The following is a 24,316-nucleotide window of genomic DNA, read 5'->3' on the forward strand; positions in this document are numbered from 1 at the left end:
AGAAACATGGACTCACTGTTTTAATTCTTTCAATATGGATGAAAATGTGCATTAGTTCTCAATTCATGTTCTTCTCCTAGATTGTTATTAAGATGAAGCTAAGAAGCCTTCCTTCCCACCAGAAGTGCCTATTAAATGCTCTTAACATTGGATGGAAGGCAGAAGAAAAATCAGACATGTATTGCTGCCAATGTGGGATTGACATTCACATGGATGTAAGGAAAATCTGATTTAAGCCTCTGATGTGAAAATGGCCTTAAGCCTCCAAATCCATAGAAAGTCAGAAGATAATGAGAACAGGCATCTCCATGAGATCAAACTGCTTGGCAAAACATAATTGTTACATTTATGCGAAACATACCTTCTGTATGCAATAACAGCAAGAAATACTGTAGCAGATGAATGTTACATATCTACTTCAAATTAAACATGGACTTTAATGCTATTATAAAGGAATTAATAACACAGAGAAAGAAATTAAGCGTATTCTGCTATTCCCATGATAATAGGCAGTGGTTAGGAGGATCAATGCCCCTTTACTTCCATTAGTGAGCAATTTATGTGCTTTTACTGGACATACCTCTCCTCCATTTTTGTGTCAATCAGACATTCTACAGCCAGGTAAAAGCTACCTTGTTTCCTGTTGTAAATCAGACACCACTGATATAACAGGAACTATTCAAGAGAAAGTGTATCTTAAAAGCAAATGCCTCTGAGCTTTCACATGCAAAACATCCACAAACCCAGTTCATAATAGCTGGAAAAGCACTTCCCTTGGAATTGCTGCCTAAGGTGAAGATACCAAATGAGCAGCAGGTTGCAAGTAGCTCCTGAAGGAATTATATATTCCAGCTGCATTTAGACTCATTTGCTCTGATTAGTACCATGGTTAAAAGCAGCTGCCAACATCTTCTATTTTTATCCCATCTTTGAATTCGAAGGGAAAAAAATAATCACTAGATCACTAAAGTTTCTCATTTTTACTCCTGAGCACATGCATCAGCAAGATGGACATCCAGAAGACCTTTCTAATGAACTTATTGATATTCATCAGAAACCATACCAGGTTTCAGGCAAGGTATTCGTTGGTGGATCTCCACCACAGGTCACCATCTTAATTTCCACATTTTCTGGAACAGCTTTCCCCAGCATGGTACTCTGTGCATGTTATGGACTATAACTCCCAGAATTCCTGACCATTAGACATATTTACATGGGCTGATGGGAGCTGAAGCCCAGAGCACCTGTAGAGTCACAGGTTTGGGAAAGCAGATCTAGAACAAGGTTACACTGTAGGAAATTTAAAATGGTAGGCTGCACTTAGTTCAAAATTGTGGGACAGGTGGGCAGCTTATGAGGAGAAACAATGGTGAGCCCTAGCAGGCCCTGAGACCCTGGATGTTGCCTGGCATTGATTCTGAACCTACCTTACATATAACAAATCTTACATGATATCAGTGCAATACTGTTCTTTCCTACTTAGAAGTAGACTCTGTTGTTACGCATATGGGTATGGGCAGAATTGCATCAAAGTGCTATAGAAATTAAGAGTATAGTCCTAAGTTAATTTAGATGAAGCAAAACTGTCTATACCTGTCTATACCTGGCTGGGGAATGTTGAGAGCTGTAGGACTTTTTCATCTAAACATACTAAGGATTGTCTCTTCAGCCTTTAATTGTGGCTAATGCAGATATTTAACTGGAAAAGCAAGGCCCATGCATAACTTCTATACTTAAAAAATCTGTGAATGTTATTGACACTATAATTAACTAAAATAGCAAACAATCACATCATACCATAAGTGCACAAGAAAAGAAACCAAGAAAATATCATACTGATATTCTGATGTCTCAACATGAGAAGGTACTCAAAATGTATACCGTGACTCAGTATCTGTGTATTGATTTTATTGTCATAAGATTTCCTATGATTTAGTAGTACAGGGTAAATTAACCTATTTACCTAACAGTAACTGTTAACTTGGATCTAGGAGAATCAAAAGGGCTGTTTTTCCTCTTCTTAAGATGACATACCCTACTGTAAATTATTTTACACCCACCTTTTAATTACCTTCTACCAGCTAAAGATTATTTTTGTATTTGCATGCTTTTACACTGCTGAGCAGATAATGCTTTTACTGAAGCTTGTTTTTCAAAAATCTGCTCTGCTTATCTCTATTGTAGTTTGTTAATAGTGCTAATTAATTATCATGATGTGGTTTCAATTGTAGTAAGCCACTACAAGTGTTCCATGTGCATTAAAAGTCCAAGGTAGTAAAGTAAGTCAGTAGGTAAATAGACAAATATATTTGTCCCCCCACTTGGATACAGATCTTAAAATAGTGAGGGTGTTGGCAAGTGTCAAAGAAACTGTGAACAATGCTGCCAACAGGCCAGAATATAACTAGGCTGGTTTTCTAGCAGGATCACCCAATGTGTAATGGTCAAAGCAGAGACACAAGACTACGGTGCATCTACACGCATCAGGAGTAATGGAGAAAAAAGCAGAAGACAATGGATATTTCTAATGCTGGGGATGAAGAAACTCCTGAAGGGCAGCTACTGGGCAGGATCTTTCACAGACAATGGCAATGAAACTCAGGCTAACTCCAATTAGTACTATGCAGAAGGCAGCAATGTTAAACAACTGCTGACTATTTTAATCTTGGAAACCCTATGATGGAACAAGAGATGGTGCCACAAAATAAGACTCCCAGGTTGGAAGGGAGTCCGACTGTTTCAATGGCTAATAAATTCATTAATAGACATAGGCAGGAACAACAAAACATGAGTAATAACAGATAGTTTACAAAAGATTCCAGAAATCAGAAGGAAATTCAAATTTAGATTAGGAATGCTGAAAGAACAGAATTAGGATACTATCTGTCCAGGATAAAATAAAAATGAAAAGTTAAGGAAGAAAAAATATATGGAAGAACTATATAGAAGAGATGAAAGGATGGCAGAACCCCTTATAAAGAAAACTTGTGAGGAACAGACTGCAATATTAGAAAGTGAATTGAACATTGCTCTGAAAGAACTTGGATGGAACAAAGCACCAAGAGAAGATGGGATACCAGTAGAACTATTCCAAGTGACTAAGAGTGAGTCAGTCCAAATCCTAAAGATAATATGCCAACAAATATGGGAAACAAAAAATAACTCACAAATTGAAAATGTTAAATATATGTCCGAATCCCCAAGAAAGGAGATACAAAGAACTACAGCAAGTACAGGACCATTGCACTAATCTGTCGTGCAAGCAAAGTGATGTTCAAAATGTTTCTATAAATAATTTTACTCTGTATGGAGCAACAAATGCCCAATGTTCAAGCTAGATTCTGAAAAAGAAGAGGTTTCAAAATTATATTGAAAACATATATTGGTTAGTGAAGCACTCCAAAAAAAGATAAGCATATGCTTTGTAGGCTACAGCAAAGCCTTTGATTGTAGGGATCATGTGTCAGGAAGCCCCTTCTGACTCACTATGTTTCTAAACTATGGATGGTCCTGAAAGAAATGGATATGCTAAGCACTTGCTTGTCTTGATGTGTAACCTGTATTATGAATATGACTCTTCGGTTAGGACAGAATACAGAAAAAAAGAATGATTTCCTATAGGTAAAGGCATCAGACAATGGTGTATTTTGTCTCCCTATCTGTTCAATCTCCATACAGAACATATCATAAGGAAATGTGGAATAGGGTCAGGAGAAACAGGAGTGACCATTGATGGAATATATGTCAATAATTTAAGATATACTGATGATAGTATATTACTGTCAGAACACAGTAGCAATCCAAACAATTCCAGATGAAAGGGAAAGAAGAAAGTGCAAAAGAAACTGCAGCTGAACATTAAGAAACCAAAAATCATGATTACAGAAGTATTGCACATCCTCCACAACAATGGAGAAATTGTGAAAGATTTTACATAGCTTGGTTCAGTCATCAGATTCAAAGGGAGAGTGCACTCAAGAAATTAGGTGACTGAGACTTGGAGGGGGGAGCAATGAACAAAATATTTAAAAAATCATTTAAGGACATCTTGCTGGAGACCAAGGTCAAGATCATCCCTACGTTTGTATTCCTTATCACTATGTATAGGCGTGACAGCTGGACAGTGAAGGAAGCAGACAAGAAAAAAATTGAGGCATTAGTAACATGGTGTGGGAGGAGATTGAAAATATCCTGGATTAACAAAAGGTGGGTCCTCAAACATATCACTCCAGAACTTTTTCTGGCAGCAAAATGGCAAAACTGAAGCTACTTTGGACACATCATGAAAAGGCGATGCTCACCAGAGAAGATGATGATGTTAGGGAACATCAAAAAGCAGCAGAAGAAAAGGAAGGCCAAATATGAGATGGACTGAAACAAGAAAGGAAGCCACAGCACTGAGTTTGCAAAAGCTGAGCAGGCATATCAAGGACAGAAAATCTTGGAGGACATTTATTCATAAGGTCATCACAGAGAGCTCTGGATGCATATTACATTTTACCTTCTTTCTATTTACTTCCTATAATGAAACAAACATCTCATAGTTTATTCTACTATCCCAATAATTAATTAAAAGTTGCTATTTTTTTCCATATACGAGATATCCTTCTGTTTTCTTTCTCCAGCAGTGCAAACCTATGCATACTTATTCAGAAGTAAACCCCACTGTATCCAAGATATCTGTGTAAGATTACACTGTAATTGGCCCATGAGATCTCATCTTGCCAGTCCTCCTTCGGCTGCCAATTGAAGTCTGAGTCCAATACAAATTGCTTGTTGCCTAAACAACTTGGAGCCAGGTTACCTGAGAGAATGCCTTTTTCCTGTAACTAGGCCTAAAGATCATCCTCCAGCATCCTTCTCAAGGAACACTTCCTGTTGCCCAGGGAAGTAAGGGGGACTAACAACTAGGAGAAGGGCCTTCTTAGTTGTGGCACCCCATCTTTAGAATAAGCTTCCCCGAGAAGTTCACCTGCTGCCTATTCTTTTTCCTTTTGGTGCCAGGTGAAAGCCTTTTTATTTTCCAGGCATTTTAAAAGCTCAAACTGTGGCTTTAATGGGGTTTTATTAGATTCTGCTTCTGTACCTGTGTACCACTTTGACTAGCTGTCTTGGGGTCAGTTTTACTATTGTTTACTGGCTGTTGTTACTATTTTTCTTGTGATCTTGTTGTTTTTATCTTTGCTTATATGTTTTAACTTTGCAAACTGCCCAGAAACCCTTTCTGGCTAGGGGGAGGTATAGAGATGCAAACTAAGAAGTAAAGAAGTAAATTTAATTACTATTATTATTTACAGGAAAAAAAATCAGTCAGCACCAAGAATCATCTTTTTCTATGCTCTATAACAGCAGAGAGGAGTACTGGTAACCAGGAAGGATTACAGCTGGGAAAGGATTAAAGCTGGCCTCCCTGTTCCAAATAGGGAAGAAGTCCCAATAAGACGATAATCCCTTGAAAACAGAAGAGTAGAGGTTAGGGCCAAAGGCATACTAGCATTTTACACTCTGAGGATAGCTTTGTCTTTAAAATGCGGTTTGATTCCCAGTTTTTCCCCACCATGGGCTTGGAACAATCATCCCTATAGTTTACCTATAATAGTCTAATGGCGAGCTATGGGTAATTAATTGAAAGCAGGTTGGGTATAGTTTTCTAGGCCAAAGTACACCTTTGTTCATCACCCTATGTAACTGTACATCAGACTGCACCTGTCAAACTTATTGGACTTTATCTCTATGGAAACCTCCATAGCATTGGACTACATTCCATACTCCCAAACTTAGGTCAAGATCGTCTTTGAGAAGTGATAGTCTGTCCTGCAGTATGCACTGTGGGTCATCCTATGCTCCTTTTCACACAGGTGAAATTCAGCAGGTACTCTTATTGCACAGATGCTAAGTAATTAATATGAGTTGTTTATCAAAGTTCCCACACTGTGGAAAAACATAATCTTCTTTTTAAAATCATATAATCTGTAGCACCTTTCTTTTTGCTGCCTCTGTGAACTGCTGAGTCTTATCAGGACTAATGTAGCAAAATGTTAACTCTCTGCAAACACAGTTTCACCCAAAACAAAACAAACTGAGACATTCAGAAATAACAAAAGGGAAAAAATACCCAAACTATTAACCAGAATAAACCTCAGAAAAGGAGAACAATTAGAAAACAAAAGTTCAACTGCAAGCTTTTGTTAGAAACAATTGTTTCACAAACTAGGCATGGAAGAACTATTCTGAGCTACTTCCTAAAGTAATTGAATAAAATAACCGTATGTCTATCCACCCACACTGATTAACCAGGAGGTATCTTGAAGATCTTCTAGGGGCAAATTATTGTTTACACCATTTGTCTTGAAAAAGCTGATAAGGCAGTGGTGGAGAAAAACAGATGCACATGTCATGAATATTAATCATTTGGAGAAGCACTGAATAAAATGTTAGCAGGACACAGACACATTCAAATGTAAGATTTGATGAGAGAATATATTACAGTATTTTACTGCCCACTGAGTGACATTTCAGAAACTGGAATACAAAATTAAGATGATATCTTTTTAATAAGTCTGATTTTTTCAGATTTATTTCAAGTATGAAGGCTGCATATTAGTTACTAACTTTTCAAAAGCTGGAACTTTGTAGCTACATGGCCAGGATCACATGATCTATGACAGCATATGGTGGATTTTCAGAATTCCAGAGTCCTCAGATTTATTGAACCTGATCAAGATTGCTACACTGATAAAAATTCTGTTCCCTGACCCATCTCTGTCTCTTCCCATCCCTTCTCTGCTAACCCTATATTGCAACTTAATACTGAATAATAAAAATAGATCTAATTCTCACCTCACTCCAATAGGCCTTCTCTGTGTTCAGCTGAGCAACATTTAACTCTTCCTACCTTCACACTGTAAAATGCTAGCAAGCCTTTATGCTTCTACATATATTAGACAATTAGTACACATGAGTGGCTTGCTCCTTCTACTCACTGTTTGTAGGAAAATTGTATTTTGTTTGAAAAAGAGCACCCATTTTGTGCATTCAGTTCTTCAATGTGTGAGCATGATAGATAGATAGATAGATAGATAGATAGATAGATAGATAGATAGATAGATAGATAGATAGATAGGGCAGGAACTGGGCGTTGTTCTCATATAACCTCAGTTCTCCATCAGCTTCACTGGCTCCCCATTGAAGTCCGGACCCAATTCAAGGTGTTGGTTATCACCTATAAAGCCCTTAACGGCTTGGGACCTGGTTACCTGAAGGAGCGCTTGTGTCCATATATGCCCTCCTGCCCCCTGAGATCAGCGGGGAAGGCCCTTCTCCGGGAGCCCTCTGTGAGGGATATTAGGAGGGTGAGTACCAGGACCACCTATGGAACGCGCTCCCCAGAGAGGTCCGCCTGGCACCGTCGTTATTTGTTTTCAGCGCCAGACCAAGACCAAGACCTTTTTATTTAAATGATATTTGAATTGTTAATCTGTGTTTTATTTAATGGTTTTATATTATCGCCGGGAACTCCAAATTTTTAATATTGTTCTATGCTTTATTTATTTTTCTTGTGAGCCGCCCTGAGGCTTCGGCAATGGGTGTGGCATAGAAATGTTATAAATAAATAAATAGGTGTTCATGCTTCAGTCAATAGGGTAAGTTCTAGCTTTTGAAAAATTTACTCAGAAATGTGAACTTTCTGCGTTCTTAACTACTTTTTGTGACAATTGGGGAGCACACTGGAACCATATAGGATATGTGGAGGACTACAGAAGATAGGAGTGATGGTGAGAATCAGGAGTTCCATCTTGTGTAAGAAGAAGCACTTTCTGCTAGTGCAAAGCTGATGTATAACCCAACCCAATATCTTGAGGGACACAAGCTAGTATCCTGAGGGGAATCATTATATATTCCTTCAGACCAATGTCTTGGTATTTGTGGAACTCAGATAATGGAGAACATTTTTATTATATGCTCTTTTGTGATATTTATGCCAATCCCAGGAAGTAATTTACTGATCTGACTGATATTTGGTTGCCTTTTTCAACTTCGCTAAAACACCTCACCACTATGTTACGTTGAGAGCTGAAGGATTTTTTGTCAGACAAAAACTGAGAACACATTGGTCAAGAAATATCATAAATTTTCAGAATATACAGATGTGTTAAGACATTCCTTTAAGTGTATAGAATGCTAACATGCACTTCACTTGCTTCAACTTTGGATGTAATTTTGTTACTTCTTGTTCTGTCTATGTTCAGAAATATTGCTGCCTTGTAATATTTCAGCTGGCTTTACTGTAAGCCTAGGCTACTAGCGAAGCTGTGAAAAATGAAGCAAGCCCTAAATTGCATGGAGAATAGGCAGGATACATGTATGAGAAATTATCCATAGCCACTTAAAATATGTATTTTTTATATATTTTGGTACTGTGTTCATCCCTTGCCCACAGTATTTCAGAACGCCTGTCATACCTGCTGTATTCCTTGCAGTGATTACTATTGTATTGATTTTAGATTCCCGACACACTCACATCATTTCCAATGATGTCTTTGTTTTGCTGATGCTCTGCCATGTATTTTTTTCCATTCACCATTTAATTTGTACACTGGGAATTTTCTGATGCCTTGGAAACTTGTCTTTCAGTTTTTAACCCCTCCAAATTGAGCCCCTGAGTATAGTTGTTGTATATTTCCACTTCTGTTGTGAACAGCTCCACCAACACTCATATCAGGGAGCAAGCACACAACATGATAAAAAACTACCATGTTTTGAAATTATGGGAGGCTATCAAAGTACTCTATTGACATTTGACATTTGTCATTCTTAATTTAATAGTTGTCCCTGGTGTCTCATATTATAAAACTAGAATTTCTGCACCCTGTAGTGAAATCAATGCTGTGGCTGGCCCATTCCTTTTGTTTCACCTGTAAACAACAATATTAATCTGTAGGAAACTGTGTCTGCAGAAAGCACCATCTCCAGCATTCAGAAAGTATCAGTACTAGAATCACTGAAGCTTTGGCTACTGGGTGGTGTAGAAATTAATAAATGGGGACTGGGGGAATAAATGAATGAAAGTTATCATCCAGGAAATAATTTACTCTGAAGTATCTCCTTAGTGAGTGTTATAGTGGTTGTGTTAGGGTATTAAAAACTCCCAATTCATATCTACCCATTGATAACTCCCACTGAATTCAGCAGGGCTACTCAGAGATAATACAGGTCGTACCCCACCCTTAAATATGTACAGATCAATCCCAACCTCTTCCAAAGGCCGTCTGAAAGGACTGCCGTGGGGTGGTGGGGAGGTGCCTGTTTGCCAATGGAGGGGAGAACATCTCTCTGGAGCTCATCTTGGTCACTGCAGTGTTCTTGCTGACAGCAAACAGTAATAGTCCCTGCAATGGAGACTTCTGGGAACACAACAGTAGATGTTCTGCATCCACTAAAGTCAAAGTTAGACCAGTCTCCAATAAGGTCTCTGGATTAGCCCCCACATTAAAAACACAGCTAAAGTTTAAAAGCAAAACCAAACCAAAAAAAACAAAAACAAAAAAAAAAAACAAGAAAAGCCCTCTCTTCTCTGGTTGAGGGAAGCAGGCATGGCTTTGGAAGTGGTGGAGATTCTCCATCTTCACAACCCCCAACCTTATACATGTTGAGGCAGAAAAATGGCCTGCAATTCACAGCATGTTTTGACTGTCTAAAAGTGCATAGGAGTGTATCCTTTGTTGCATTTAACCAGAAATTCTATTAAAGTCTAGTTTGGGATTCTTAGTTTTAAGTTGTAATATTCATGTGACACTGTCAATTCACTCTTAAGATGACCCTTGATATGGAATGGGATCCATTAGAAAATGTGTTTATTCCAGTGTGAGTATATAACTCAATTTTAGGAGACAGAGATTGAAAATACATGTTTTATACACTCTCAGTAATGTACCACTGTGAGCAAAAGATGTATTACAGACATTTAAATCATTGATAAAATGCCAGGATTTATTTATAAAAATTACCACCTTCATTTATGGGTCATTTTTCCAGTGCATATCCACTGGTATGATATTAATTCTTCTTGCTTGCATTTCATGGGTACACACAGATTTTATTTCCATACTTTTCATTATTATTTTGTTTTAATGAATAGAGAACATGAATTTGAGTACAAGAACTGTAATTATTAGCTCAAATTAGCAGCTAACACATCATTATGCAACCGTATTTTGATATCAACTAACAATTACACAAATAATTTATTGCTTTTATACTTGGTTAACATCTTTATTTGTGATGATTAAGAATACAGCAACAAGAATAAATACAGTTCTCTGCCATTTCTAGAGCTAATTTGGGAACCACTTTGGTTTCGTTTGGTTGTTTAAAATATAACCATGTTACAAAAGGCTGCCCCAGTGCTGTTAACCTGAGATTCATCAAGTATGAAGAGTCAACTTTTCTAAGGGTTTTTGATCCAACCTTATATATACAGCAATTACATTACAAAGATGATTGATTACTAGGTCATCCTTTCTACTGCAGAGTCATCAGTAGCTTTTGCTTCTGAAGGTGAAAATCTGTGCAACTTTAGACAGGAAAAAAATGCCTAGCATATTGTACAGAAACCCAGTATATTGCACAGTCATTGATCCAATGTCTCTATTTAGAATGAAAGAGGGACAAGGATCTGCCACCAAACTGTGACCAGACAACCAGGCATTGGCCATGGCATGTCATATTTCTTCAGACATCTGTGGAAGTGGAGTCGCTATCCTCAACATAACAAGATATGGACAACCCAGTGTTGTGCCAAGAGAGTAGAGAAAAATTTTGAGCTATCAAAAGGATTACGACCACAATGTAATAATGGGTATTGTTTCACATAATTTTAATTATGAAATGTAGAAATCAAAATTGGCCACTGATGCCTTATGAGCTCAGGATAACAGCTAATTATGCTCCAGAGCAATTTCAGTTTTGTGGGAATGACAAAATAACACAACTATGCATTATATATTGATAAAACAACACAAATACATTTTTTCATTTTGTTCTCCTTTTAAAACTATACTTCATGAGTTTCTTTGCTTCCAGAAATCTTGCTATTTTCCTCACGGGAAGATTTTTCTTTTTCTAAAGTGCACCACAAAAGTCTGACCACAAAAGTATGGACAAACACCATTTAGAGCAAGTTTTTTTTTAAGTGTAGACAGCTTATAATATATGAATAAGCCATAAAGATGCTGAATGTAGGGCTTACATGTGAGGCATCAGCATGATGGTTTGATATAATACCACTATAACAACATAGAATAAATGCCAATATTAAAGGAGAATTATATGAGGAGAAAATTATACTCATGAGCTATTACACAATATAAAATTGGCTTTTTTCCCTTATTCAATAAAGCTAGCAGGCAGAAAGAAAGGAAAAGGGTTGATGAAGGCAAGAACCTATTTCTAGATTGCTTTCTGAATACTTTTAGGTGCTACAATACAGCAGTGTTCATGTCAGAATATTCTTCAAGTGGAAAAAGACAAAATAAATGGGGTGGTCTGTTCAAGCAAAGGACAAGAGCTTTCATAAGATTATTTTCACAAGCTCCAACAAGAACAATACCAATTTCTTACTGAAATGTACTTGGTGTTAAATTTTATTCCCTAGATAGGAGTAAGGCATACTATTGAGAAGAAGTTAGTCAGCAGGGTTTATTTTTTATATTAACCTTCCATGTGATTCAAAGAAGTCAGCTACTAGTTCTGGCTGACAAGTTAGTATATGGAGCAGGGAATGAAAAAACCAAACTAACAGAATGTCAACAGCTGCAAAGAAAGAAAATCATTCACTGTTAAGACTAGAGGTTTGAAAAACAGTCACTCCACATAAAGGTACATTTGCTGGAGATCCAAAATGGTCCAGATAAAGAGAACTTAATTGCATTTCTCCCTCAATTAATACCCAAGGCTCCTTACGTAAATTCAATCAAGGATCCAATATATATGCAAGGATTCTGGGCACTCCCAGAGAGTCTCAGAATGACAGTAAGAGATAAAAATAGTTATCAGGGTCACTATCTGACTTCTCTGAGCAACTAGATATTTATACATAGCTATTTCTTTCACAAAAGGAAATAAATGATTCTTCTAAAACAATATAATAATGTAATACATTTATTTAAGAAATAGATATAAGGAGGGACAATAATCTAATCCCAATATGTATGGTTGGATTAAGACATGCCAAGAGTATAGCATATCAAACTGTAAAATTACCATGAGAGGAACAGGGCTGATTATATGACTAGGATTAGCACCAAAGTATAGTTGGGAAACACAAAGCTGCATCTTGGAAAACAGCTTTTAAACACAGATTCATTGAATGGTCAGCATGCAAGACCGTTGCATCTATGCATATAAGGAAAAGCATATTTTAATTTTCCAAGTACTTTAACAGTCAGTTGGTTATATCCTTGATTTTATCATCATTTATCAGATTGAGTGTGTTGTTTGTTGCATATGGTTTCTTTGTTTTTTGGTTTTTGTAAAGTGTCCAGAGACTTTTAGGATTGGACAGCACATTAAAATTTCAAATAAATAAATAAACATTTTCTTTCATGTACAGAGTAAACTGGTCAGGACCTGCCCTGAGCAAAGAATGAAACAGTTCTCCCTCTTCCGTGACATACAGAAGCTGACCAGACTGCTATTTGAATATTACTTCCATACCAAGAGTGGAAAATCATCCCCTGCCACACCTGAGAGCAGCAAACCAGCATAAAGGAGAAGGCTTATCTCCTTCAAACCTGATGCCCCTCCACAGCTTCTTCCAGCTGAGGGAACAGTTCACTTTCCCTAGTGGTGGGGTCAGATAAATGTTAGCTTTTATACTCTGCTTGTTTGTAAACAACATAAGTACAGCAGGACATGAAACTCATATCCTGATGCTTGTTGACTTGGAACCAAGTCCCAAAGAACTTGAAGGATGGGAATGTGGGCTTATTTTAATTTGGAAGATATAGAGGCTTCTTGAAGTTGCTCTCTGTGGTGCAAAGAAGGAATATGCTTCTGCCATGGTGGTATCAGTATCATCCGGTTCAGTGGTTCAAAGTGCTTACTTGCTTACTATGTTCATACCCTGCCTACTGGAGTAAACTATCTACAATGTTCTGTGAGAGATTACAGTACATTTTACAGATAGGCAGCAGGACATTAGAGGCCAGTGGTTTGTGTACAATGTTTGTGTACAATGTGGGTCACCCACCACTACCACCTTCAGCTAGCCAGCCAGGTCTACTGATAGGACAGAGTCTAAGATGGAGGTATCATTAGCTTCCTTTTCTTGCAATTACCAACTTAAATTTCATCTGCTGTTATCTTTGAGATGTAAAAAGTTTCATGCAGGCAATCTTAGATCCTTATTTCACCTAGCTCATGAAGACCAGCTGGGAGAAATGAGTCTCTCTCTAGTCTCTGTTTCAATGTTTCTCTGGGAAAGAATCAATGCCAGCTCCTCTAATTATTGAGCCAACTATGAACTGCATATGTAGCACCTTTAGGCAACAGTGTGAGGCACAGCAACACATGCTCACTTACATAAATACAGTATGATGTGCTAAAAATCTTAAGATGAGGTGCACAGATATGATCAACCAGAACCTCTTAGCCCAATCGGATCTACTGTAGAACTGTGTGGATCACTACCAAGGAATGCAATATTCCTGTCAGATGTCTCACCCCTACTTCCATCTTGAAGAAGCTGGTGAAACTCATTGCAAGGTTATCAGAAAGTTAACTTTCTGCAACATATGATTCTGTGTTGCAAAGGAGGTGGACAATTAGCCAATAAAGTGTAATAATGCTGCAGTGAACAAAAGGGTGACAGTTTCTCTGTTATGCAGCACTTGTTTTAACTGATAGGTGGTTGTGATTTATAATTTTGCCTACATAAAAATTAAATCGATTTTTTTAGAAGCAATAACATTGACTGATTTGGAGAACAATGGCAAAAGGAAGCTATTCAGAAAATTAAATAACTTCTACCAGCTATTGTAGAAGTTCATTACTTTGCACTTTTTAATTGGGGAGACTTAAAAGTTAATAAATCACCTTCAAGAGCTTCTCTGCACCTGTTAGTAATGGTTAGTAATGTATCCAGCACATGCAGTGCAATTCCAGAAAATGCTATGCCTTTCTCTGGCAGCATCTGAGCAACATACCTTACTCCTTCTGTTATGGTCTTCTGTCACTAAATAACATCATTTCTTTTTTGAGCATGGCTTTTTTCTGGTATTTTTAGTTTCCCTGTTTGTTTTGGGGTGGTTCTGTCCAGCCATCACTGTGTTCATTTTATGTAATTGCTCTGTATTTTCTTAATAGTGAAGCACCTTTGGACCTCCTGCTTAAGTGAGAACTCGGGATAAACACATGAATACATAAAATGAATTAGAGTCCCTATACCAGTTTAATAAATACTGCAAATGGAATTTAGTCCCCACCTAAAGCCCTGGGTCCAACAAGATGTGATATAGGAGTTCCATATGCTACCATGACCTTCTTTTTCCTGAAAAAAAGTAGCTGTGCATAAGGAAGAGTTGTCTGAATTGGGCCCATGGCATGGAGACAAAGGGCTGGGATCCCTGGGCTAAGGCTCCAATCTAATTCTATGTTGTGGGTGATTTTTCAGAAAGCAAAAGACTGAAGAAGCTGCAAAGACAGAGATCCCAAATTACATCACATCTTGCCATTAGATTGCTTTCCAAGAGATGGGGTTGACATAAGAACTTTTCCTAAACCCTTTCCTGCTATCATCTACATGAATTTCCCCCTATCTTTTCAATATTAAGTTTACTTAGCACCATGTCTGCACCAAAGTCAATCATAAGTACATTTAGCTTTAACCAGAGGATGTAGTCCCTGTTTAAGGGCTAGTTATGATTGCCATTAGACTCTATGCAAACATACTACTACACCAACATTACTGTTGAAAAGGGAGAAGAAAATTCACACAAGACAGATGGGAGAAAACCCACTGGCATTCCATATTTCCAGTGGAACCTAAGTTAAGAAATGAGGAAGCGCAAGTCTGCACCAAGCCTCCATGTATTAGCTAAATCTGAAGAAGAATATAGGGCATAAAGTATGAAATACGCTGTCAAAGTTATCTGAAGGTATATTTTCCTATCTTCCTTATGATCATTGAGTTTATGGAGCTATTAAAACATTGGCATGAGAGATCCTCATGAGGACTTCCCTCCACCCAAAGTACTCATCTACAAATAAAAATAAACCTTTAAGAACAATCTGGTTTTTTTTCCTCCTCTGGTGGGAATAAAGGCAAAATTGCCTATGCTGAAAATGGGAGTTGTGCCTCCTGGGATTTTTATTCTGATGTTAAAAGGAAAGCAGTTGTTCTGTAGAAAATTGTTTGTTTCTCTAGCATCAAGGAAAAAATGATTTTTTCAAAAGGCATTTAAAAGAAATGCACATCATTTAAGGTCGAGTCAACTATTATATAAAGCTTTTTGCAAAAAGAATAACTTCACTTAGATGTGCTAATAAATAGTGCTCGATACTGGCATTTTTCTGGCTTTCCAGAAATTGCTTCGGGTATGAAGTTTTGTCAGATTGCAGTAGGATGTGAATTCTTCCTCACCTACAAAGTTGTATTTTGCTAATTAGAATAAAAGGGAAGATTTACTTACTGGGCAAGTTTGTGTGATGCAATAACCCAGAGATTGCTTATAAACCATCCATGAGGCCATTAGGCCTTGGGCCCACTGACATGCCTCACAAGTGATCACACAAAGTCGGGTTTAGGCCAACCCTCCCCTCCCCTACCCCAAGATTGTGAACCTGTGTGTGTGTGTGTGTATGCGTGTTTTGTAATTTCTGTTCCCATTTCTGCCAGCCACAAGCTGGCAATACCCAGAAAGGAACTGCAGTGATACATTGAGGGGTTGCCTATGGATGCCCTTTCAAAAGAAAAAAGCTTGAAGTCTGCTATTGAGCAGAAAGAAGTGCATTTCAAAATAAAAAACAAAACCTTTGACTGTCCTGCTTGTGCAAATGATGCCGGCAGGCTTAGTGCAAAGAGAACCCTGAGGGTGCTTGCTGGTAAAACCCACAACCTCCACTCCTCCAGCATGGGGTACGGTGCCCCCCACTACACAAACACACATGACTTTGCAAGTAGATGGCAACCTTGACAGGTCCTAAACTGCTGTCACTTTGCAAAGTAAAGCTTCAGGAGACACATTCTGTAAAAAGGGGCTCTTTCCCCCTTTTGCAGTACAGTTCCCTGCTTTCTTTTGGGGAAAACAGGTGTCCCTTGTGACTCACTGATATTGGACCTTCTCCCTCATTTGTGCCCTGAACCATCTGAACATGCATTCTACAGTGTATAATGAAAGGGACACCCCTGGACTGCAAGCCAAATAAAGCCACTCAAAGACACCCTTCCACCACCCCTACTGGCTGAATCTGTGGTATTATCTCCAATCGGTGAACAGAGGTAACTTTGCTAGAGGCAGTCCTGTCTCCTGATGTCTTTCAGACCATGGAAGACACTGCACCTTTGATGAGCCATTTTCAGCTTCAGTTCCAGTTAAACTGTCTGGTCAGCTTTTGTAGGAAACACACTTTTCCCCCCTGAGGTTGTATTGTGACAAGCAAGACCTGAACCACAAACACAGTGCTTTACAAGCATCTGCATGAACCTGTTTAAAAAGAATATTCTTTCCACAAAGAATGGCATTAAAAGAAAGAAAAAACTTATTTGAAGGAAACAGGTTTACTGGTAATCCTAATAGGCCTATGGCACCAGATAAAGGCATAGCCGGCATTTGTTGGTTTGTAGTCAGAAATCTTGGTGGCTGCTCAGTATGCTATTCAGATACAATTGGTTTAATCTCCTTTCTTTAAATCTGAAAATGTTGCAGCCTATGCCTGGTTCATTGAAGTAATGCTTACATCTTGCACACAACTCAGAAATGGCATCTATACACATTTCAGAAGGATGCCAAAAGTACTTTCCACCTGTTTCAGGAAGGACGAATGGTATTGATAAATGATCTGCAACAAGTCATTAGCAATTCAAAATATGTCCCAAGTGGAAATACCCTTACAAATGTTTCATGTTTCAGTGCCTAGTAAATCAAGAATAATTTGTAAAATCTAAGGACTTTGATCATAGCTTCATGTCCACGTTTGTATTCACACATTTCTACAACTGCTGTTTGAAAGAAAATAACAGTATTTGAATTCTTATGGGAGAAATGTTCTACCAATAAAGTCAAGCCCTAAATTGTATTATTTAAATATTAAATATTAATTAAAATATTTAAAAAATGAAACTTGTATTCTGGGAAAAAAATTGCAGCCTGAATAAATTAATGAATAATTGCAGCTTAAAAATTCAAAGCATTATAATATGTTATATATACTTCTATATAATTATGAATTGTCTTTCTGCTCACAAGAGGGCATAAGACAGCATGCAACTTTAAATACAGTATATTTAAAATATAACTAAATTAAAATATCACAGCCATCTTTAAATCAAACCAAACAGAAGGTTAAAAAACCTATCAAAAGCTGGGTAGAACAGAGCTGTTTTTTTGCAGTCCACATAAACCTAGGCAAAATGGAGCTACCCCGACTTCCTCAAAAACAAACTTTCCCAAATGGAGTACAGCTATGGGGAAACCTCCGTCAGATGTACCCATCAAATGGACATTTCTTGGTGATGGGATATTCAAGAAGGCCACTGAAGAAAACCATAATTTATAGACCAAGTTGGATGAGAAGAGGCAATCTTTCAGCTATTCTGGACCAAAACCATTGAGGTATTGATAGACAGCACCTTGGGACATTGGCCTTATACTGAGTCAGACTGTCAGTCCATCCAGCCCAGTACGCTCAAGATGGACTTTTCAGAAGGATTTTTTTCTAGTCATGTTATTGTGGAATTAAACTTGGTAATAACATTGAAAACAAATTCTACAGAATGCACAGAGAGTATCATTCTATAATGTAGTACATGGTCTTCCATACAAGTTCTTCATCTTACAGTTTTTGAATAACAAACATCTTATCTTAAATCTTAAAAAGTGTTTCACTCATATTTCTTAGGGGATTTCTCTCAGCATCCCCAATTCTTTTTCTATTTTTCCAAAGAAGTCTCAGCAAGGATCTGTTTTGCACATTTATTTCATTTTCCCTGGACCTTCACATCTTTAAATCATACATAATTTGCTCTTTGAATTATATTCAACGCATATGCTCCCTTGAGCAAACCCATACCTTTGCACCTGGAAACAAAACACAGAAGTAATAAGGCTCTTTTTGTCTTATATGCTATCAACACAGCAAAGTGGTAGCTCTTTAAACACATGATGATATGAAATTATTGATGGACAAAGATTAAATTTAAAAGGTTATTACAATACATAATTCACAAAATTATTAAAGGAATTGTTCAGTTATGAATCCATGTAAGAACTGTGGGTTTCTAAAGCCAACTTTCAGTGCAGTTGCAGTATCTTTATTTCTCATGTGCTAACTTAGTTTCTGTCAATGAAACTTCCATGGACCTGATAAACATCCAGTTCTATCTTCTGATGGCAAAAATGTTTTCCTCTCACAGTTTCATGTCATTTTTCCAGGTGTTTCCTCTCTTTAAAATTTAGTTAAACTGTATTCTGTTTATGTTAAGAAAATAATAAAAAAACTGTAGTTAAATAACAGCTTGTGTTCATCTAGTTTTTGCAGATTTTTGTTATTGTTTTTTTAAAGATATTATAATTTTTACATGGGCTTTAAAAAAAAGAAATAAAAATGTGCAATAGGCTGTCAGGATATGTTATTGTATGATATGAAACACTACATTCTAACATTGTTGTCTGGATGGTATAAATTGGTGTCCTCCAACACAGCTGTTGGATCCAATAGCCTTCTTGGCCCCTTCCAACTCTAGTATTCTATAATTGTATGAAATATCTATTGAAATGGGATGTACTGATTTTTTCATTTTTAAATAACAATTATATGACTCATATAAATATGGACCACTAGATAACTAAAGTGTAATGTCATTTTGAAGATTCTTAGGGCCACTTTGTACATGGATTGATGTATCTGATTGATGTGAAATGACACATTTCTATGACAAACGCAATGCCACGTGGATGAGGAATGCATTTATGGTGATTTACATAATCCTCTTCCATTCCATTTTATCCCCATAACAACATTCCATTTTATCCCCATAACAACAACCCTGTGAGGTAGGTTAGACTGAGAGTCAGTGACTGGCTCAAAGTCCCCCAGTGACCTTCATGGCTGACTGCAAACTGGAACTTGCATCTTCTGAGTCCCAGGCCAATACTTAGAGAACCAAAATCCTAGATTAAATGTTGCCTATCCCGAATCTTTATCCAAGAATGTAACATGTATTTATATCAACACCTGAACATTGTACAGAAACTACCTAAAAGCTTCCTCTAGGCCCCTAGCCCAATCCTTGTTTTCCTATTTTTAACCTTTTATGTGATTTCACCTTCTACATGGAGGTGCTTTAGCCTGTATAAATATATGTATGTAACTTGAAAGCACTCACCAGTCCCGTCTTCTAAGAAGGAAATCTCAGTATTTGCAATGTCTAAAGTTCCATTTTGTAAGCAATATCACCAACTAATAGGATCAATGACTTAAGTATATAATCAATGAAAAATTTGTGGTTCCAATTAAGACCTTAACAAAAGAGCCTTTGCTGTTTCTGGAGATACAATAAAGAACTCAAAAGCAAATACTGTTGTCAGATCTACAATACCTTGTGTCTTAATCGTACAAGAGGCTGATAGGGTCTGAAGTCATATCCTTCTTTTGCAGGCCAGCCTTCTGCACCCAATAAAATGCATCCAAGGAAAGAAACCAGTGTCCACCACAGAAGCATGTTTTGAAGACCTTCTCCCTACATAATAAGAAAGGAAAGTGTTACTGACAGAACAAAATATAGCATTGTTCTCTAAAAGTTCTGCATAAACAGAAACAATACTTGAATAATCAGTAATCAGAATCCATATTTTATTATAACTAGAAAAAGACAAACTGAAACAAAATCATTAAATTAAAATAGGTAATGCATTCCAAAAGAAAACACTGTTTGAAATATAACAACAGCAGAGAAGGTTTGTTAATAGCATATTGCCCCTTCATTTCTTTTTTTCTTTTTCATGAACACAGTGCTCTCTGGTACTCCGATCACATTATTAAAAAGTAAAGCTATCAAAAACTGAATACATTAACTGTATGCTCAATGAAGAAAAGGAAGTAACAGCACCCATCCAAGCAAGTTTTTGCTGTGGCACGGAGCTCATTTCCATAGCACAACAAGCTGCCAATCCAAGTCTTGGCAGAGCAATGCTCTTCCCAAAACATAGAAGTAAAGGGTGCTGAGACAAAAAAGGATGCCTCTCCATTAAAAATAGTCAGAAAGAGAATTTGCAGTGTTTCGCTTTGCTTTGCTTTGCTTTGTGCCTACTTCTCTATTCTGGCAGGCAATGAAATGGCCACATGCGCCGGCAAGACAGGAACTCCGTTTAACAACCAGGATGTGTGTGCTTCCCATTAGAACAGAGGGGTTCATTTGGCAAATTATTTCCTTTGTGGGAAATTATTTCATTTGTGGTTCACTAGGTGATTGTTGCTTGGCTTGTTGCTATGAGGAAGCAGCCCTAACATTCAAGCCAATTAGCATATTGGAGCTTTGAACAGGTAGAGAAATATGAAAGGCCACCCAGATAGAGTAGGCAGGTTCGGAGGTCCTTGGAGCTCCTAGAAAGTTTGTTTCCATGTTGAAACATACACATTCTGAAAACTTGATGTAACACTAGGAATAAAACAAATTAAAAGTAAATTTCCTATGACTCTGAAAGCAAGCCATACTGTGCATAAACAGTCTTTCAAAATACTCTTGGGGCTGTTCACCTAATTTTCCCAGGGCAAAAAGAAATTCTCCAACAATTTTTGGGGGTAGGGCTTGCTATTAGGAATATCTTCCTTTTTCAGATTTTGTTTTGTTTAGCAGCAACTGTGTTGATGGTCATTTTGGATCTTCCACATTTTTCCATGCCTAGCGTTCTTCTGAGGCATCATACAGACAGGCATAGTGTAGAATTTCAGCTGCTACAAAAGAATGGAGGATGTTGAAAGTAATTCTGCAAATAGGTCCTTATTTTTCTGGTTGGTTAGGATTTTTTTTGCCAGAAAAATATCTTCTGGGAAAAGAAAAAAAGCTCCAGCTTTTACATTGTCTGAAAAGCACCCACACTGCCCATTTTCAAGAATGTTGTAGCAGCATAGATAGAAGAAAGAAAGCACAACAATGCAGTATTATGCAATGTAACAACATATACTGAGTTGTTTAACATGCTTTTAGTTTGTATTGAAATTCTTTTCAGACTGTCTTTTTAAGATTGGATTATGGATGGGCAACACTGAGATTTGCTTACCCTTGAGAGACTGATGTACCTTACCAACTCAAGAACTGAAAAAAGGCTGAGTTTTGGAAATGGGTGGGTTTCAGTTTCTGCTTTTAAAGAGAATTGAGGCTTGGGGGGTTAGGGCAGGAAAATGTGTAAATTTGTACAGCTTTAACTTCCACAAATTTGCAGCTGTATTTGACACTAGTTTCTCTGCCCCATCCCTTGCAGAACTAAATATATAGGCCAGAATCTTAGAGGACAAGCCAAATAAATCCACTGGATTTTGATCCCCTGAGTAAATTCCTTGAATATTTCTAGCTGGAATCTTCCCAAGACAGTATATAAGCAACAATGCAAAACAATAATATTAAAAACAACTATTTAAAATGAAACCAGAAGTCCCAAAACAGTTATTTCTTTAGAGCTCTTCTGAAAATCTGCAGAACTCTTGAAGAACCCAAAATGGAAGTTCACCACAAGCTGCAGGGCACTATTTTGTTATTTATTTAAAAATATTTGTATACCACCTGTCATGTAAAACATTTCTAAGTACTATAGAAAAATAAACCTATAATATAAATGTCAGAAATAAATAAGTAGCATAATGAAAACATCTTAAAACATAATCAACAGCCATAAAAACATGAAAAATGACAAGCATCACTAATCATAAAATGCCAGGGGAAATAACAACAACAACAATAAAAAGTATTTTGCATGGATGCAAACTGCATCAGAGTTGGTACACTTGTGGAAGGTTATGAGGAAAACCACTGCCTGAACCTACATTCCATCTGTTTAAATACCAGATCTGTTTAAATTAACATTTAACAATGTTGATAGTTCAGGGCCTAAGGAACTCATTGCCCCTACAGCTCAAAATTTTGTGAATAAGCAGGGGCAGGAATGGAGCTGTGAATCTCAGCTCCAGGGTTAGGCCACAGTCTCCAGACACAAGAACATCTGGTCCATCTTATGGTCCCTCATAAAAGGTTGAGGGCCCATAAGTTCATTCCCTAACTTGGAAAGTACCAGGGGCAGAAGTGCTTTTCCTGTGCTATGGGTGAAGGACCAGCTGAAAAGAGTAGAAAGTAGATGTCTGCATATCAGTATTCCCTTCAGTAAACAACATACGTTAATATTTAATCCTGTCTCTTATCTGGATGCCAATCCATAAGACTGTTTAAGCCTCTTCTACCAAGCTATTCAGAGATCTTGAAGGATTCCAAGATGATTGATGATAAATTGTGTCCATTGTATAGAATTGGCAAGCATGATGGTGTAAAACCACTTGATTGTCTGTCAGGTAGATCATGGGTTTTGGAAATTGGTGGGTTGCAGTTTCTGCTTTCTGCTTCCTGAGAACTAGGGTAACCATATAGGGTTGCTAGTTGTGTTATGTGAATGCAGCCACCAACTCTCAAGCTACCTCACAGGGGGGCTGTGAGGATAAAGTAGAAAAGAGGGCAGCCTTGTAAACCACTCTGGGTTCCTGGCAAGAGGGGAAAACTGAACATAAATGTAATAGTAAGAAATAAAATAATAAAATACATTTTAAAAGAAATTAATCTACAGTCATTTCCTTATTTTCTGACATATTTTATCTTAAAAATATTAAAAAGACAAGCAAGGAAAGAAGATCACAGTATCTTTCTACACTGCTTTAAAACCTTCCACTACAGCAAACAAGCAGGCTGACAAAAGTTTTTTGGTAGCTTCCTTTAATTAAAAGGTGTCTTAATGAGCTTTTACATCTGTGCATATAGACAACTATTTGCATAGATAATTGACAGCTTGTTAACAACACAACATTGGCAAACATACAAGACAGAGAAAACGGGTTGACCAGAGAATGTTTCCAAGTGTACTGAGGTGTCATTGGTACAGTTTACATTACAATTCTCTCTCTCTCTCCCTGCCATGTGTGTGTGCATGTGAGCTGTAATTATGTGTTGCTCTTAACTCATGTAGAGATCATAGTATTTCTTCTTTCTTCTGATGCGGAACAGTTATTATGTCCATTATATATTGCTAATTTGAGTGGGCTGGCCAAAACGGTTTGCTTTGTGCTTAATTGTTTTCAGGCTTTGTATAACCTTACAGCAGTGTGTAAGATACAGCTGTAACCCGCCCACCCCCCACCGCCCCGCTTTGCAGGCTGTTGATTATTTATTTATTCATTTTTCAATTTAGAAACTGTGCCTATAGCTCTATATAGGGCTTTCTGGGCAGCGTACATTTCCACTAAAAAAAAACAATAAATAAATAAACTCCATAAAATAACACAACATTAAACTAAAGATTATATATATTCATCAGTTAAAATTCACAATAAATATATATAAACCAATAGCAATTGGTTTATATACCAATTATTAGCATATCTGGCAAATAGATATGCTAATAAACCAATTATTAGCATATCTGGCAAATAGAACAGATGCCACCTGACTCTGATACACGAGTAAATAAGGGTCCAGGCAAACTTCCTATTCCAAAAATGGGAATTCATCACAGATTATTGCATTTATAAAGGTCAAATGCAACACTAACTCTGAAATGATTTTCCTTGTTCCAAGGGAAAACTATGATAGGTGAGTAGAGGCTTTAAGTTCACCTAATAACAAGAGCACCAAGGTGCAAGCAGGAGGAAGGAAACTTGTATAATTGTTTCACACTGAGTAGTATAGTAGTATGGTTTGCCCTAATGGAGTAGGATACACTCCCAACTTCCAGGCCATTAGCTCGCAAGGTGTAAAAGAAATACAGGCTTCATAAGCAAAATTTGCCATCAACTAACAACTCAGCTGTTAATCTTCACATACAGTGTTATATAACTGGGAGGA

The 24,316-nt window shown here is 37.3% G+C and overlaps 1 protein-coding gene across 3 annotated transcripts in view; it reads right to left on the bottom strand.

Moving 5' to 3' along the window:
- FSTL5 (follistatin like 5) overlaps window positions 1-19,939 on the bottom strand; it is a 356,934-nt gene extending 336,995 nt beyond the window's left edge. For all 3 annotated transcript variants that reach the window (XM_044430808.1, XM_044430807.1, XM_044430806.1), the window contains exon 1: window positions 19,817-19,939. In XM_044430808.1, coding sequence (XP_044286743.1) covers window positions 19,817-19,939 — 123 coding nt within the window. The remainder of the gene's footprint in view (window positions 1-19,816) is intronic.
- Window positions 19,940-24,316: the final 4,377 nt, after the last annotated feature.

The sequence above is a fragment of the Varanus komodoensis genome, unplaced genomic scaffold (genome assembly GCF_004798865.1).
Source record: "Varanus komodoensis strain SLA01 unplaced genomic scaffold, ASM479886v1 scaffold21, whole genome shotgun sequence".
In the NCBI taxonomy this organism is placed as follows: domain Eukaryota; kingdom Metazoa; phylum Chordata; class Lepidosauria; order Squamata; family Varanidae; genus Varanus; species Varanus komodoensis.